Genomic DNA, 17,572 nt, shown 5'->3' with positions numbered 1-17,572 from the left:
GCGCCTCGGCCTTGGGCTGCTAGTCTGTGCTCCGCAGCGCGGCGCTCACGGCGGGGGGCCGCGTCTGTGTCTGTGTGTCTGTCTGTCTCTCCACCCCCACCACCACAGGCCAGGGGATGGGCCTGTACCTGATGTGGCCGCCACCTGCAGGCTCCAAGATCCCCAGACCCCGAGCCCGTGGCCAGCCCCTTCCCCAAGCAAGGCCGCCCGTGGACCCCGCCCGTCCTTTCCTCCCCCAGCCTGGTCCTTCCGTGCCGTCAGCATGGGACTGATGGCATCAGCCCCGGGGCCACCGCAGGCACCCTCGGCCGCTGCCCGCCGGCTGCCACCCTCGGGGGTCTCTGCCTTCAGCACCGGCCCCCACACTCCCTTCTCAGCTCCCTGAGGACAGGCTGCCTAGCACCCAGGAGGTGCTGAATAAACGTTTATTGACCATTCAGAGACCAGGCTTCTACTGGAGATCCTGAATTCGTGGCTCAGATGGAGGAGGTGGGATAGGGGCCAGGCCTGCCCTGGGCCTGGTTTCAGAGCGCATCCTGTGAAGGAAAAGGAAGGTTGACTGTCCGGCTGGGCTGCGCCCACTGCTCACTGCCCTCCCAGCCACCTGGCTGCACTCAGGTCACAGGGAGCCCACCTGGACCAGGCCACCTCCACCCCCCCCCCCCCTTCTTGCCCCTCCCTGAGGGCTCTGGTCCCCAGCGCAGCTGCCCAGGTCCCTGCTCCCAGCCTGACTCTTCACTGCTGCGCCCCCCATCCACCAGCAGTATGGGGCCCCCTCCCCAAGGGCAGACACAGTCTTCCCATTCCCCTCTGCATTCCCAGGCGAGGGGAGGGCAGCTGGGCAAGCACATCCTCCCCAGCCAGTGGCAGGGGCCCGTTTCTTGCAGGATTCAGACCCCAATACAGAGGCCAAAGTGTGACAGGAAAGACAGAAACAGGGGCAGCTAAAGGCATCAGAGGAGTCTGGAGTCAGGGAGTTTCACTTCAGCACTGCCTGCGGTTTCCTCAGCCCCTCCTCAGGGGTGTGCCCCACACAGAGCCTGGCACACCGTAGGGGGTCTGTGTAGTGTCAGCGCCGATCTTTCCCGTTCTTTCACTTCCCTTACCTTGGCGCTCTCTCTTTGGACAAGGTCTTCTATCTCCTTGGTCCAGCCCAGGGCCTTCACCAGAGTCTCCACCCCACTGAGAATGTCCCCCAGCAGGGTCACATCATTCTCACGAGGCTGCCAGGCAAACGGTCCCACCAGCTCACGATTGATCAGCACTCGAGGGACAGACCTTCTGGACGCTTGGGACAGGCTAGCAAAGGGCTCCACCTAAAAGAGCAGCAAAGGGTGCCCATCACCAGAGAGCCCTCTCACCCAACATGAGTCCCTGAGAGTCTCCCATCAGAGATCTGGCCTCTCCTCAAACACCTGCAAGAATGACACCACTTGTTGGAAAGTTTCCCCTTGAATGAGCTGAAATCTGCCTCCTAGGAGCTCCTGGTTCGGGGGAAGGGGGAAGGGGGTGGGGGAGGCTCCTAATCCCCCTGTCCCTTCCAGTGAGTCACCCCCAATGTACAAATGCCATTCCCTCCCTCCATTCTTTTCCAGCTTATTCCATAAGTCTGTGAACTCCCTGACTCAAGAGGCCATTCTTGATTCCCTTCATTCAGTAAATGCTGCTTTACCTGCATTTTGGGCAAGGGAAAAACAAAAAAAGAGACAAAACCAAAGTCTCTACCTTCGTGGGAGGAATCTGGCTTGACTCTGCTGACTTGTTATGGGGACTGGGGGATGTGAGGGGAAAAGGTGATATGCCAAAAACGGGAAAGACCAAAGGGTTTCGGAGGGCAGTGACAATCAGCACTCAGCTTTGGGGAAAACGCTCTGAAAGGGCACGGGAGGAGGGCAGTCTGCCCCTGGGCTCTCTCTATCAGCCACTAAAGGACTCTCCTAACAACTCCCATGGCTCCCTAGGGCCTCCAAGACCAAGCTCCACTCAGAGCTCTCCTCCCAGAGGCCCCTGATGCTCCAGCCTTCCCTCTGTCTTGTACGGGTCTAGTTACTGACACAGTGTTCCCCCCTCAGAATGTGAGCTCCCCGAGGGCAGAGCCTGGGTTTGCCTCTTCGATGTATGCCCAGACAGTGATCAAAACAGCAGGGGTGTACACTGGCACACTGACAGGAAGTAGTAAGACCTGTGAAAAGGCCAGGACCTGAGCTAGGGACATAAACCTCGTTCTCAGCAACGCAGGGGACCTTCACAAAAACCGACCATGTACTGATATGTAAAAACCTCACAAACTACAACAGGCAGAAGTGACATGGGCATTCTCTACTGACTCAATAAAAATGATCTTCAACAAAGGACAAATGGAGAAAGTATTCAAATGCAAATAAGGACTCAGCATTTAGGGAGTCATAGAATAGATCAAGAGAAGAACCAGTAATTCCATCAGAGAAAGTAACACAAGGGGACGATATGCCAAAAATTGTAGGCTATACCCATAGGAATAACAGGAAAAAACGTCTCTAAACACTTTCACTAACAAAAGAAAAAGAACAGATGAATGAATTAGATATGCAAAACTGAATGCCAAAAAAGAATTAATAAAATCAATCAAACTAAGGGCTGAATTTTTTTAGAAAAAAATTAATAAAAGAAATCATTACCTAACATGAAAAGAAAAAAGAAAGGAAAACACAAGTGTCCACATCAAAAATTGAAACAATTCATAACAAAGGAAGAGAAAATAAATTTTGCCCAATTATATGCCAACAAAACCAACAGCTTAAATGGAATGTAGGAATATTTACAGAAATAGAAAGCATACTTGTTAGAAGAATCAGAAACACAGAATTTAAGCAGCCCAATCTCAGGGGGGAAAACAAAGAGAATCTAGGACAAAATAGCTTTAAAAGTGAGAATAATATACACAATGACTGCAACGATGTAGGTGGAAAAAAGCAACGCCACAAAACAATCAACACGAATGCTAAGTTTTGATCCATGACTGTGATGAAAAACTACCGTGCTGTAAGAAATGATGAGTAGGAGGGAATCAGAAAAACCCGGGAAGACTTACATGAACTGATACAAAATGAAGTGCGCAGAACCTGGAGGACACTGCACATACAAACAGCAACGTTGTAAGGATGACTATGAAGTATTTCATTACACTGCTCAAAATCCAAAGGACCCATGATGAAAAATGCTGCCCACCTCCAAAGAAAGAACCGGTGAACTCTGGGTAGAGTGGAAGCAAACTTTTTTCACTCTCTATTTTTCTTGCCCCCCTCCCCCCCAAACATGGCTAATATGGAAATGTGTTTTGTATGACTTCCCATGTTTAACTGATATCATATTGCTTGCTTTTTCAAGGAGTGGGGGAAGGGTGATAGGGAGGGAGATAATTTGGAATTCAAAATTTTTTAAATGAATGTTAAACATTTAAAAAAAGAAATTCAAGACATTTTTAAAAAGAAGAAAAATAAATCTGAATGATACAAAATCATAAAGACCCAGCTTGGCCTCAAAGAAGAGATATGAGAAGATGCGTCCCTGCCTCCCACTCCTTTGCAAAGGTTGGGGTCTATAAGCGTCACTTTGGTGGGTGCAGGCAGCCAGCAACAGTTGTCATCTTTACTTCATCTTCCACTTTGCCTCAGAAGAGGTAATCGGCCAGCCACTGACAACAATTAGCTCCTTAATAGAAGAGCCACTCAGATTCATTGCCTTGAGCCTGAATCTTATGGTCTGAGAAGCCTGGAGGGACCAATGGCCTCTTTCCATCTCTCTCTTCCCTGAGATCTTTCTCTTTTCACCTGTTGGCCTTTCTCTATCCAGAACTGCTCTTGGGATTCTGACTGCATCCTCTCTCCTGAAAGAGCCTTCAGTCTCCAATTCTGATTTTATACAAACCCCACAGAGGTTTCAGGTCCACCAACCAATTTAAACAGATTGGGGAAAGTCTGTCTCACACCTCTGACTGGCTGATAAAAAGCAAACTCTGTCCTCATCTCATAGATCCATCAGGGCTAAGTGGGAACCCTCAGCCTTACAAAAAGATATCCCCCAAAAAACTTATTTAAAAAAATGAATTGGGGCAGATATTCAAAGATTCCATAAAATCCTGCTATATAACAAATATAGTCATCACTTGCCTTCAACCCATCTTCCCAGACATTACACACTGCTCCCTACCTCACAATGGAGAATCTATCCAAACTCCTTCTGAAAGGAGAATAAGTCAGAAAGAAACCAAAGTAGGGAAAGACAACTACAGACCAATGTGCGTATTGATGAGTGAACTGCTGATGCATGGTTCTGACAGAAAAGCAGAACAGCTTGACTTTTAGAAAAATTCAGAACACGCAGCAGGGATTCACGGCTGGATCCATAATCACTGTCTGGGGATTCTTGTCAAGGCCAGAATATGAAAACTTCTTCCCTCTTTTGATCAAGACAATTCCAAACAACTCATGATAGAAAATATGCCTCCACCTCCAGAGAGAGACTGAGGAATGCTGAGTGCACATGGGAACAGACTTTTTTTCCCTTTATTTTCCTTGGGGGTTTTTAGTCTGTTTCTTTTGCATCATGGCTAACAGAGAAATATGTTTTGCATACCTATAACAGAGATCAAATTGCTTGCCTTCTGAAGGAGGGGAAGAGAAAGTAGACAGAGGGAGAGAATTTAGGACTCAAAATTTGAAAAAATGAATGTTAAAATTTTAGTACATGTAAATTGGGAAATATTTAGTTAAACAAATAAAAATATATTGGGGGGGGGGAAACCTACCTTTTAAAAATTACTAAGACAGATAGAATGGGGAGGAACAGGGCAGGATTATTCCCCAGAGCAGTTGAGGCCAGATACCCGGGCTGGGGCGTAGGGGAGAAGGGATAACATGGGAGCTGAGTTAAGACCCCATGGGCCAGAAGGGGATAAGGAGGTTGGGTGCTGGAAAGAAGAGGGTTGGAGATCTCCCCATCCATCCGAGCCTTCCACATTTACTTTGGGACTCATTTTTCTTCCTCCCAACTTGTTTCTGTCCTGGGTCCCATTGTCCTTCCCATCTCCCAGATTCCTCTAACTCATTCCCCCTTCCTGACCCAAACACCCAATCAGCTGCTAAATCACACATTTCGCCTTCACCCACTGGCTGCTGCAGACTTTCTCCCGTCTCCCCTTGGCTCTCCCCACTCCAGTCCTAGGTTCTGGGCTATGCAAGGAATGGCACAATCTCCCTTCTCAAGGGCATTACACAATATAGAGGGAGATAACATATACATAAGTAAACACAAACTGAATATGGGATAATTTGGCAGGGAGGCACCAAGTCTTGACCTCATACTTAGAGACTTCAGAAAAGACATCCTGACCTCCCAGTCAGCTTGAGTTCTTGAACTCCCATAGCTGATGGCTCCACTGAACCCAGTAACAGCAGGGATATGGGGGGCTGAAGGAACACAAGGAGCCTATGCCCTCAACAGTAACAGGGAAGTCTGAAAGAGATGAGAGTTTGGGGAGAAAGTTGGGGATCACCATTTTGGATGCGTCACATTCAAGATGGCCAAGCCAACAGCTGGAACTGGAGCTCAGCAGAGACACTACGGCCATATCAACAGTTCGCAGCATCATCTGAGTAGAGGTAATCACTCAACACATGAGGGCTGACAAGATCTCGAGAGGGTAGAGAACAGGGCCCAGGACAAACCATGGGACCCTCAGGATCTGCTGTTTGACTGGTACTCTGAGCAAGAGCCCTCAGCAAAGGAGACTGAGAGGTAGACAGACAGGCGGTATCTGCCAAGGTATCTGCCCTTTTCTATCTGAATCATACTGAAATGCTGTCTGGCACAGAGTGAACAACAGAGATTTTCCTCCAAGTCAACACCCTTTGGCCAGGGATGCCCAACCTACTCAGAATCTACTCACTGCTACTAACACGCAGTCCATATCAGCACAGCAGATCTAGTTCCCATTCCCAACCACATTCTCCTGATCAGCTCAGACTGGTGAGTGAGGTAGGTCTGGCCTCCAGTGAGGCTGAACTCCTCCAAGTGCCATCAGATAAGTCATTCTCCTCCCCCCAATCTCTTATCCCTTCTTTTCCATGATCACACTCTAGCCTATAATCTCCTAGGCGAGGACAAGCTTTCTGCCTATGGGTCTCTAGCACCAATATATTCTGTGGTACTTGATACCCCATGAATTAAACAGAATGTACGGTACCCACTGGCCCTTCTGCCTCCCCCAGCCCCTCCCCATCTTGTAGCCCTCGCCTGAATCCCATTACGCCTAGGGTCTCCAGACCTCCAGAGAGGTCCCAATGATGAGGAGCAGATCTGCCATGGGGAAGTCAGCCATGTGAAGGAAGAACCTTTGTGGGAGCTGCTCCCCAAAAAAGACGATGTCAGGCTTGATAACCCCTGTGCAGATGGGGCAGCGGGGGATCCTGTCTGCCATCACATCCACCTGAAAGAAAATTCAGCAAGATAGTAGTCAACATGGTCAACTCTTTCCAGGAAGGGTTTATTCTCAATCTTGTGTTTGCGACAGCGTCCAGTCCTAAAACACCATTTCAACCCGCATGTGAATGAAAGGTTCCTACCTCTAGAATGCCCACCAATAAGCCTCCAAGGCTTGTTGAGACCAAACCATGGTCAATCTGACATTGCTTGAGGACCCTCCATTGTTCTTGGCAACTGCTCTGTTAAAAGTCCTTCCTGACCTCAAGCCTCATGGGATTCTTTCTATGTTCCCTCCACCTTCTCCTGTCCCTCCTCCCTGACACCCCACACCTGACCACAGAACCTCAGCATTGGAAGGAACCATTCCCTCCAACTCACGGCTGGCAAAGAGCCCACCAGACTGCTTGAAGTCCCCTCCCCTGCTGCCCCAGGTAGGCCTTCCCACTTCAGGTGATCTGTTAGGAAGGCTTTCCTTCTATAAAGTAGAGACCTCCTGCTGATAGAGAGGTCCAGAAGCTGAGAGGCTGATCCCCAAGGCAGGCTGTCAGTGTGATTCCAGCACAGTCTCCATCCTGGACAACTGGAGGCCAGGCGTGGACCCAGGGTAGAGGGGAGGAAGCAATGATAACACAGACTGTATAGAGCCCTTTAAGATTCACAAAGTACTCTCCAGATACAGAATTATCTTGTTTTACCCTTGTGACAAGCCTGTGAGACAGTCTATCACTAAGCCATGGAGACCAGAGACATACCAAAGGACTCACAATGAGTGTGGGTAGAGAGGCTGATGGCTACCCTGCACTCCCAGGCTCCCTGCAGGCTGCGGGTCTCACTCCTTCTCACACACGGTGACATGCTCTCCTGGGAACATGATCCCACTCCCACCAGCCCTTCTGACAGCTTAGTCACAGTCCGACTGTATGGCGGCTAGCTCCAGCACAAGACTCCCTTATGTGGCTTCTCTTCTTGGCCAGAGGGCCTCACTCAGCCCTGCCTGTAGAAGCCTTCCCAGAGATGCCAAAGGCTATCCCAGTAGCATGGTACTGCCCTGGTACCATGGTACCGGGCTATCTCCTATAGCCCTCTTCCTTTAGCTCGCACCCTCAAGGCACTATACTCACTCACATGAAATTCTTCCCCTGGAAATGATTGCCGGCAGACAGTGCAGGTGGCAGAGGCAAAGGTGCCATGAGCTTCCACCAGTTTTGTAGCAGGGATGCCAGCTGCTGCAATCCAAATGCAAAGAGGACGTAAGGGGAGTCCACCCGTAGTTACCAGCACCACCTCTAAGCCTGGCTGTGTTGGCCAGGAAGGGCCATGTGCCCCTCTCTGTGGCAGATATTCTACCACACCGGGAGGGCCTGGTGTCTAACCAAGACAAAGGGCATAAGGAGAATGCCTGAGCTGCCAGAGTTCAACATGATTCAGGAGACACAGGAACAAAAGACGTGTGGAATTCATGACCCACTCACTGTCATTCCCCATCATCTGAACAAAGAGGAACACCTGAGGGTGTAGAAGAAGAGGGAGAGCATTCCAGGCACAGATGCCAAGAGACGACATGGCCAGTCTGGGCCCCCTTCTGCAGGTCACTCTGGCTGGAACACAGTGAGCAAGGGAAATGAGGTGACAGAATGGTGACAAGATGGGTCTTCAACCTTGTGCAAGCAGAGAAAAAGGTGGGATTCTTAAGTGATTTTGGAAAGATATCATGCCAGCTATAAAGGATGGACCAAGGAAGAGAAAGGCCACTGGGCAGCTGGGGTCCCTCAAGAGGCCTGGCTGTGTGACCTGCAATTCTAAGATATTGTGGCCAAAGGACAAGACTCAGCAGCTGACTAGGTATGAGAGGTGAGGAAGAGTTAAGGCCGCTTCAGAGGTGACAAACCGGAGGGACCAGCAGGATGGTCCACGAGCATTTCAGCACCAACTGTGTGTCACGGCCTACACTAGGTAGGGGCAAGGGATATCCCTGCTCACCCGGTGGAACAGACTGGTGGGGGCAGGACCCAGTGCCATCTGCTCTGGACACGTGCAGCGTCCAGGCAGAGAGTCCAGAAGGAGACACATCTACAGAACGTGCTGCTCAGATCACCAAGGGAGAAAGTGTCACTCCCCTAGCCAGCAGTCAAGGGGAGGACAAACCAGCCAAGCAAACAGGGAGGAGGGGTGACAGAGCGGGAGAACCACCAGAATGCTGAGGGAGGAGAAGGCAGCCAGGAGGAGGCAATGGGGCCAAGGGGGCTGGCAGGCGAGAAAAGGCACTGGGCTCCCTGGCAACCCTGGAGACAGTGGTTCAGCGATGGCTCAGAACAAGCCTGATTGTGAGGGGTGGAGAGATGATCAGGAGTCTGGGAAAGGGAGAAAAGACACAAGAGAAGGCAGAGAACACAGGGGATAAAGGGAGGCTGAAGCTTAGCGGGTTCCCCCCTAGAGGAGAGGGAAAGGGATGAGCTCAAGGGCACAGGAGGAGGAGCCCCTTCCTTCCTCAAAGACGACAGCCAAGGAGAGAGGATGGGGGTGATGGTGAGGGGATAGAACTGGGAGAAGATACTCAAGGCAAACAGCCTGTTTCCTTGGCCAAGGTGTGAGGACAGGTCCTTGGTGAGGAAAGGAGGCAGCATAGGGGGTTTTAAGAGGGTGGAGTGAGTCAGACCGAAGCCGAGCCGGGGAGAGTGAAAGGAGTAAGGTCACGCCAAACGAGGGCCTAGGTGAGCTTACACAGCTTAATGTGCAGAACTGGTTCGTGGCCGTGCCCTAGAAGGAACAGAGGTCAGTGGTGGGGGTGACCCCGGGACGAAGGAAGACAGAACAAGGGGGAGAGGAAGGATGCCAAGGTGGCTGGCAGCTGCAGGAAGAGTGGAGAAGAGCTAGAAAAGCAAGGACAATGGGGCCTTCCAAGGGACGGTGAGAGCCAGTTGACCATCCCTGTGTGTGCTTCAGGGGAGCTGAGCAGACTCAGGGTCTGCTGGGGTATCTGGGGGACTTCCCACACAGAATGTGGAGGCCCAGAGGCCATCTTCACTGGTGATTTCACCCATGGGCTGGCCAAAGTGCCAACAGCTGTTTGGGGAGATTTCTCTTTTTCCCAGCATTCCCGAGTCTTTCCATGAGAAGGGAGAAGGGAGAAGGAACTGGCCCCTGGAGTTTTTTCCCTCTACCTGATCCCATTAACCATTCACTGTTCCTGGCTGTGTGTCCCTTGAGTACACAACAGAGAAGAAAGCCAAGGGATGGATGAGCAGGCAGGTCCACTGTAAAGACCACATTAAACCAAGAGAAAAGTTACCTGGGGAATGTCGGGGGAGACCGTACTCACCTCTCTCAAGCCCATCAATGTTCTGAGTGTAGAGTCGAAGAAGCAGCCTCTTGTCATGAAGCAGGCGAAGAAAGTAGTGAGCCAGGTTGGGCCTGTAGCTCCCAGGATAGAGCTCTTTGGCCAAGGTGAAGAAGGGTTTGGGATTGTGGAAGAAATAGTCTAGTTCAAATATGGCTTCAGGGTAGGGAAGGTCATACTGTTCCAGGTTGCTATAGAGGCCACTACCTGGAGACCTGAGGAGGGAAAACAGCCTTATTCTCCTACAGCAAGACCCCTACCCAGAGGCAGAAGGCCCAAGGTGAGAGTCAGGGAAGGAAGGAGGGCAAGGGCATTCCTTACCTGAAGTCCGGGATCCCACTGGGGGTGCTGACCCCAGCACCCACCATGACCACCACTTTCTGGCAGACTTTGGTCCGAATCATTTCTACTATGTCCTGCAAGGAGAGCTTCTCTCCTCCACGGCCACCTCCTGCTCCACAGCCCCCGAAGGCCCCCGCAAAAAGGCAGTCATGCTTCTCACGCAGGGAGCTGGGGGCAACAAGACTGTAGAAGTGCATGCCACACGTTCCCTCCTCCCCTCTCCCCCATCAACTCCCTGTTCAACAGTCTTGCCTGACTTTTTCATGGTTAGTGCTACTGGACCCTCACTAGGGATGGCCACCCAGGTGGTATGGGATAACTGTAGGTCTTCTCCAGCAGACCAGGGCTCATGGAGGGGTAAGCAGAGGCAAGGGACAGAAGGCTGCCAATCCTCCTGGATGGGACAGTCCAGGTACTCCCCTCAGTACAGTCATTTCTATGTTTTGTACTAGAATGGAATTGCACAGATGCTGCCCCCATAAGACTGGGAGCTCCTTGAAGGCAGGAACTATCTTTGGTCTCTTTGTACACCTCCTGGTTAGCACAGTCATTTGTTCAACACCTCTCCTTGAGGAGACGAGTGAATTATTTCAACTTTTTTTGGACTCATGACTCACCATTACATCAATCAGCATTCTAAAATCTTTTCAAAATTGTTTTTCTCTATAATGTTGTCCTTAATTATTCTCCTAACCCTGCCCACTTTGCATCACATCCCCTCACAGAGGTTTTCCTATTTCTCACCATTTCTTCAGATTGATTACATTCATGTACCACACTCTGTGTAGCAATTCCCCAGCGGGAGGAAATCCGCTACTTCAAGCTCTGGGTGGCTGTGAAACTCTATGGGAATCTTTGTATCCCAAGTGGTTCTTGAAAAGTTATTTTCATGTTGTTTCCTCCATTAGAGGGCAAGGCTATTTTTGCCTTTTTTTTTTTTTATTTTGTATCCTGTGGTGAATAAAAGTTCAACCAATTCTTCTTAAATGGTTTCTTGTTCTTCCTCATATGCAGCACTTTCCTGCCCCTGGGCTTGCAGAAGCACATGCTGTCTGAGCCTTCACGACTTTAATGTATTCTTTTATTACCTCAAGATTCACTCAAGAACCCTAATTCTGATGCCTTCCCTGGTCCCTCAACTGTTAGGGAAGCTTGTTCATATTTGTACACAGAAATACATGCATTTCCTCCCCCAAAGAATATAAAATCAGGGAGGACAGGGAAACAGTACTTTCTGTGGCTAGCACATGGTTAGTGGGTGCTTAACAAATGCTTATGGATTGTATGCTTGTACAGGGAGCTGGGGGCCACCCCTGAAGGAGAGTACCAGATTCCTAGGGTCCTCCTGGGTGTGGTTAACAAGAATGAGGTGAGAGGATCCCAAAGTGAAGAAAGTAGTTTAGTAACACTGTTGGGATTGGTTTTTATCCAGCTGCTTCTGAAAATTTTTCAGCAACTGTTGACCTGCCTGTAGAAGCTGGATTGTGTCATTTTCTGGTATATGTCACTTTCTAGAGTGTAAATGGAAATCCAAAACTAACTTAGTAAATTCCATTTAATGACAAGGCCATTTCCTTCTAGGGCTGGGTTCCCTCTAATATCCCTGAGGACCCCAGGTCATTTACTCTACACCCAAGACTTCCCTCAGAGAGTCAGTGTAAAAGTTCAATAGATCAGATAATACACTAACTTGCTTTGCAAAATTTAGTTATTACGGTAGGAAAAATGATGCTGAGGGGTAAGAAGTCAAGATGGTGGATTAGGGGCAGCCACTCAACTGAACTCTCCCAACATTCCCTTCCAGATAATTTTAAAATAACAACCTCAAATCAAATTTTGGAGTGATAGTCAACAAAAGGTTAATGTAAACCAAAACAACTCTAAGGTACCACATTATAATCATAATGGGAATTTGAAGATATTCCCTGCCCCTCCCTCCACATGGCAGTCTGTGGTGGTAGGAGTTTGCTGAACAGATGGAGCAGGAAGTGAGTCAGAGCAGTTAGTACTGGCATTTAGGGCAGAGGGAAGGAGACAGCTGGAAGGCGGGAGCAAGGGGAAGGGTTTGGGATGGTGCTGCTCTGTGCAGTGATGAGGTGTATTAACTTCTTTGTTGCGATGCTGGATTCAGTTTTCTAGTGTCTGAATAAATGTTTGTGCTTTTGTCTTCTATGGAGAACATCACATTCTGTGATCCAGAACTACACCAGCATATTCATAGTCCCCGTGGGTGCTGTGAATATTGCCATAATGATACTCACATCACACCTACCAGATTAGCTCACATGACAAAACAGGAAAATGACAAATGTTGAAGATGTGGGAAAAACGAAACACTAATGCAGTGCTGGTGGAGTTGTGAACTGATCCAACCATTCTGGACAGCAATTAGGAATTGTGCCCAAAGGGCTATCAAACTACATATACCCTTTGATCCAGCAATACCACTACTAGGTCTGTATTCCAAAGAGATCAAAGGAAAAGGTCCTGTTTGCACAAAATCTTTTATGACAGCTCTTCTTGTGGTGGCAAAGAATTGAAAACTGAGGGATGCCCATCGGTTGGGGAATGGCTAAACATGTGGCATATTATTATTGTGCTATAAGAAACGACAAGTAGAGGGGGAAAGTAGTTTCAGAAAAAATGTAGCAAGACCTATATGAACTGATGCAAAGTGAAATGAAAACCAGATCACTGTGGACAGTAATAGCAATGCTGTAATGATTATGAATTGAAAGATATGGTTCCCTTGACCATGATGATCCAAGACAATTCTAAGACTCATGATGAAGAAATGCTGCCCACTTCCAGGGAGAAAAATGAGGGACTCTGAGTGTAGACTAAAGCATGATTTTCTCACTTTTTTTTTTTTGAGATGTAAATACAGAAACGTTTTGCATTAATTCACATGTATAATTAATATCATTTGCTTGCCTTCTCAGTAGACAGGGGAAAGGGTGGGAGGGAAAGAATTTAGAACTCAAAATTTTAAAAGAATGTTAAAAATAAATGATAAATTCAGATGCTACATTAAAAGAAAAAAAAGAAAATGAGACTCAGTTACAGCTTCACAGGGAAACCAAACCTGCCCTCTCCCAGCACACTAAGGAGAAAGAAACCAAGAGGGAGAAGGAGAATTCATGTCAGACCACCCAGGCGACAGAGAAGCACCGCCAGGAGATTGGAGGTGGCTTCACAAACCTAACCTTGACTCCCATTCGGATGGAAACAGCCAGAAGCTGGAGCCTAGGGAACAGCAGCTCCATCGAGCCCAGCCTGGATCCCGTAACCCTCCTAGGAGGAAGCAATGCTGGCACAAAGCAGGCACTTAAAAAACGCTGACTGGATTCAATTACTGGACCTTGAGGCAAAGGTTGAATGGCCAGCCATAGTTCCGCTCTCCCAGAAGTTTTTATCCAACAGGCAGTTCTTGAACAAGTATTTTATGTTGCCTACTTTTTCTAACACTGGGTTATTGAGTCCCTATCATTTTTTTATTCTCATCTGGTCTGTTCTATATCTATTTATTTATTTGCCAATACCACTTGGTTTCAAAGACTGCTACTCTTTAATATAGTTTGAGGTCTGGAAGGGCTATTACTCCCTTTGTCCCTATGTCTTTTCATCATTTCCCTTGATAATCTAGGTATTTTATTTTCCCAAAAGAATTTTGTTATTATTTCAAGTGTAAAGTATGCCCTTGATAATTTGATTAGCATAGCATTTAAAGTATAAATTAACTTTGTTAGTGTTGTCATATTTATTATGTTGGCATGGCCCAGTCATGAACACTGATCACTCCTCCAGCTATTGAAGTTGTTCTTTAAGTAGCACTTTGTAAATGAATCAGTCTTTGCATTTTAGTCATTTGAAATGAGATTACCCTTCCTATTTTGCCTCTTGGATTTTATTTTTATAAAGAAACCTTATTGATTTTTGAGGGTGTGTTTTGCAGGCTGTAATTCTGTCAAAGATATCATCTCAAATAGTATCTTCAGTGATTCTCTAGAATATTCTAAGTAAACAATAATGTTGTCAGCAAATGAGCACACTTTTCTTTTTTTAACTTCTGTGCCTTTAATTTCTGCATCTTGTCTAACTGCTATTGCTAGGATGTCTAGGACCGTATCAAATAGTGGGGAGAGTGGGCATCTTTGCTTCACTTTTGCATATACTGGGAAGGCTTCTAGTATATCTCCATTACCTGTGATGCTTGCTTTTGGTTAAAGATGGACATATTTTATAAATGTCCCTCTACACTTACACTTTATAAGGTTTTTAGTATAAATGAGTGTTGTACTTTGTCAAAGGATGTTTCTGCATCTATTGAGAGGATCATGTGGTTTGGGATGTTTAATATGATTATGTTTACTGTTTTTCTCATGCTGAAACCACCACTATTTAGATATACTTTAAGCAAAATTCATGCTTCAGGTAGGGTCTTAAAAATCTCTCTTTTTACCATATAATTAATTTGTTTAGTTTTCAGTATTTACTTCCATAAGATTTTGAATTTTCTCCTACCCTCTCCCCAAGACAGCGTAAAATCTAATGTAGGTTCTAGTTATATATTAATATTAAATACATTTTCACATTAGTCATGATATAAAGAAGAATTAGAACTAATGAGAACAACAAGAAGAAAGAAAAGAAAAGGAGAGCAAATCGTCTGTTTCCATCTGCATTCAGGCTCCAAAGTTCTTTCTCTGGATGTGGACGGCATTTTCTATCACGAGTCTTCTGGAGTTGTCCTAGATGGCTGCACTGCTGAAGAGCTAAGTCTATCAAAGTCAGTCATTGCACGATGTGGTTGTTGTGTACAACGTTCTCCTGACTTCACTCAGCATCGTTCACGTAAGTCTTTCCATGTTTTTCTGAAGTCAGCCTGCTCATCATCACACAATAGTACTCCATTATACTTATATGCCACAACTTATTCACTCATCCCCCAATTGATGGGCATCCTCTCAATTTCCCATTCTTTCCAACCACAAGAAGAGAAGCCATGAAAGTTTTTGTACAAATAGAACCTTTTCCTTTTCCTCTAATCTCTTTGGAATATAGATCTAATAGTGGTATTGCTAGTATACTTTGATACCCCTTCGGGCATAGTTCCAAATTGCTCTTCGGAATGGCTCAATCAGTTCCCAATTCCACGAACAATGCATTAGGGTTCCAATTTCCCCACATCTCCAACACTTACCGTTTGCCTGTTTTGTCATGTTAGTCAATCGGATGGGTGTAATGTGGTACCTCAGAGCTGTTTTGATTTACATTTCTCTAATCAATAGTGATTTAGAGCATTTTTTCATGTCTATAGATAGCTTTAATTTCTTCCTCTGAAAACTACCTGTCCCTACCCTCTGACTACTTATCAATTAGGGAATGACTTGCATTCCTATAAATCCAACTCAGTCCTATGTTTTAGAAAAGAGGCCTTTATCAGAGACGCTGGCTGCAAAAAAAAATCTGCTTCCCTTGTACTTGATTGCATTGGCTTTGTGCAAAAACTTTTCAATTCAATGTAATCGATTTCATCCATTTTTCATTGCATGATGTTCCCTAATCTTGTTTAGTCATAAATTCTTCCCTTCTCCATAGATCTGAGGGGTAAACTATTCCGTGCTCTCCTAGTCTGCTTATGGTGTTAGTCTTCATACCTAAATCATGTACCTATTTCGAGTTTATCTTGGTACAAGGTGTAAGATGTTGGTCCATGCCTAGTTTCTGCTATACTATTTTCTAGTTTTCCCAGCAGTTTTTGTTAAATAGTGAGTTCTCATCCCAGAAGCTGGAGTCTTTGGACTTATCAAATAATAGATGACTATAGTCATTGACTGTTGTGTCTTACATACCTAACCTATTCCACTGATCAACCACTGTATTTCTTAGCTATTACCAGGTAGCATAGATGATTGCTGTTTGATAATACAATTTAAGATCTGGTACAGGTAGGCCACCTTCCCTTACATTTCTTTTCATTAATTCACTTGATATTCTGGATCTTTTGTTCTTCCAGATGAAATCTGTTTTTTTTCTAGCAGCATAAAATAATGTTTTGGTAGTTTGATTGGTATGGCACTGCATAAATAATTTAATTTAGGTAGAATTGTCATTTTACTATATTAGCTCAGCCTAACCATGAGCCACTAATATTTTCCAATTATTTAGATCTGACTTTATTTTTTTGTGTGAAAAGTGTTTTGTAATTCTGTTCATATAGTTCCTGAGTTTGTTTTGCCAGGTAGACTCCTAGCAAAAAAAAAAAAAATCATAACGTCTCCATAAGTTTCAATGGGATTTCTCATTCTGTCTCTTGCTGCTGGGCTCCGTTAGTTCCATACGTCAATGCCGATGAATTAAGCGAGGTTACTCTACACCCGGCAACTTTCAGGGAGCCTCCGTCTGTTCCCGGGCCGTCCGCGCGCGGTCCGCACTCCCTCCCGCTCGGCTCGCCCTGCGTGGGGGCCGGCCACCCCCGGGCGTCTCCCCAGCCTCCGGCCCCGCACCCACCGGCCGTCCCTCCGGGAAACGCCACCTACTTTGGCTGCCGAGAGCCGCCCGCGTTCAGCATCTTCCGTGGCACCGCCCGCTCCCCCAGGGGCACGCGGCTGCATGGCTGGAGGGCGCGGGGCCGCCCCCCCAGGCACAGGCGCCTCCAGCCTAGGAGACAAGGACACGCGGGGGCCGGGCTCCGTCACCTTCTAACGCCCCGCGGGGGGCCGGGAAGCCGAGGGGCCCCCCCCTCCCCGCGCCTCCGAGGGCCCCAGCCCCCCGCGCCCCCCCTCCGCCCCGGGGGCGCGCGCGCACAAGAGACGCTCACCGCGCGCTGCCGCCAGCTTTCCTGCCGCGGGGCCCAGAGCCGCCCCCATGACCCCCAAATCCCCCTGGAGGTGGGAGGAAGCCGGCGACACTCCCGAGCTGCCCCGCGCGCGGCGCAGAGGCCGGAAGTGAGCGAGCGCGCGGCGCAGAGGCCGGAAGTGAGTGTGCGCGCGGCGCAGAGGCCGGAAGTGAGCGAGCGCGCGGCGCAGAGGCCGGAAGTGAGCGAGCGCGCGGCGCAGAGGCCGGAAGTGAGTGTGCGCTTCCGTCGGCCCGGCTGTCGCCCCCTTGGCCCCGCGCGCGCACCCCGCGTCCATCCCGGAGCCGCCGCCGTCGCCGCCGCCGCCGCCATGAAGGACGTGCCGGGCTTCCTGCAGCAGAGCCAGAGCGCCGGGCCCGGCCAGGCCGCCGTGTGGCACCGCCTCGAGGAGCTCTACACCAAGAAGTGAGGGGCGCGGGGGGGGGGGGGGGGGGCGGGGCCGGGGGGGGCGCGGGGGGGCGCTGAGGGTCCTGTCGTCCCGCAGGTTGTGGCACCAGCTCACGCTGCAGATCCTGGACTTCGTGCAGGACCCCTGCTTTGCGCAGGGCGACGGGCTCATCAAGGTGAGCGGG

The 17,572-nt window shown here is 48.3% G+C and overlaps 2 protein-coding genes across 5 annotated transcripts in view; one reads left to right on the top strand and one right to left on the bottom strand.

Moving 5' to 3' along the window:
* Nucleotides 1-411: 411 nt before the first annotated feature.
* SIRT3 (sirtuin 3) lies at nucleotides 412-17,096 on the bottom strand. 4 transcript variants are annotated; one of them, XM_069107975.1, is made up of 8 exons: nucleotides 16,965-17,096; nucleotides 16,684-16,804; nucleotides 10,121-10,309; nucleotides 9,782-10,014; nucleotides 7,588-7,688; nucleotides 6,305-6,466; nucleotides 1,107-1,316; nucleotides 412-536 (listed from the first exon to the last, which is right to left on the bottom strand). In XM_069107975.1, the coding sequence occupies exons 1-8, from the start codon at nucleotides 17,011-17,013 to the stop codon at nucleotides 525-527; spliced, it is 1,077 nt and encodes a 358-aa protein (XP_068964076.1). In that variant the 5' UTR covers nucleotides 17,014-17,096; the 3' UTR covers nucleotides 412-524. The 4 variants fall into 4 exon arrangements, with proteins under 4 accessions (XP_068964076.1, XP_068964079.1, XP_068964077.1 ...); XM_069107978.1 differs by lacking the exon at nucleotides 16,684-16,804 and having other exon boundaries at nucleotides 16,965-17,087; XM_069107976.1 differs by lacking the exon at nucleotides 16,965-17,096 and having other exon boundaries at nucleotides 10,121-10,324; nucleotides 16,684-16,855.
* Nucleotides 17,097-17,218: 122 nt separating this feature from the next.
* The window catches only part of PSMD13 (proteasome 26S subunit, non-ATPase 13), a 6,111-nt gene continuing 5,757 nt past the window's right edge, over nucleotides 17,219-17,572 (top strand). Inside the window, exons 1-2 of the mRNA XM_069107974.1 lie at nucleotides 17,219-17,405; nucleotides 17,485-17,563. Of these exons, the coding sequence (XP_068964075.1) occupies nucleotides 17,311-17,405; nucleotides 17,485-17,563 (174 nt within the window). The 5' untranslated portion in view covers nucleotides 17,219-17,310. The remainder of the gene's footprint in view (nucleotides 17,406-17,484; nucleotides 17,564-17,572) is intronic.

The sequence above is a fragment of the Petaurus breviceps genome, unplaced genomic scaffold (genome assembly GCF_028583685.1).
Source record: "Petaurus breviceps papuanus isolate PSGF00001 unplaced genomic scaffold, PetGlider_PUasm1.0 90317, whole genome shotgun sequence".
Taxonomy (NCBI): domain Eukaryota; kingdom Metazoa; phylum Chordata; class Mammalia; order Diprotodontia; family Petauridae; genus Petaurus; species Petaurus breviceps.
This window is presented reverse-complemented; position numbering and strand designations above follow the sequence as displayed.

Bases quoted from the DNA above. Each gene is read 5' to 3' on its own strand.
- SIRT3 (XM_069107975.1), bottom strand. From the start codon at position 17,013: ATGGGGGCGGCTCTGGGCCCCGCGGCAGGAAAGCTGGCGGCAGCGCGC. The intron at 16,805-16,964 runs GTGAGCGTCTCT...CTTGTCTCCTAG, and splicing joins AAAGCTGGCGGCAGCGCGCG to GCTGGAGGCGCCTGTGCCTG. The intron at 6,467-7,587 runs GTGAGTGAGTAT...ATTTTCTTTCAG, and splicing joins TTCCAGGGGAAGAATTTCAT to GTGGATGTGATGGCAGACAG.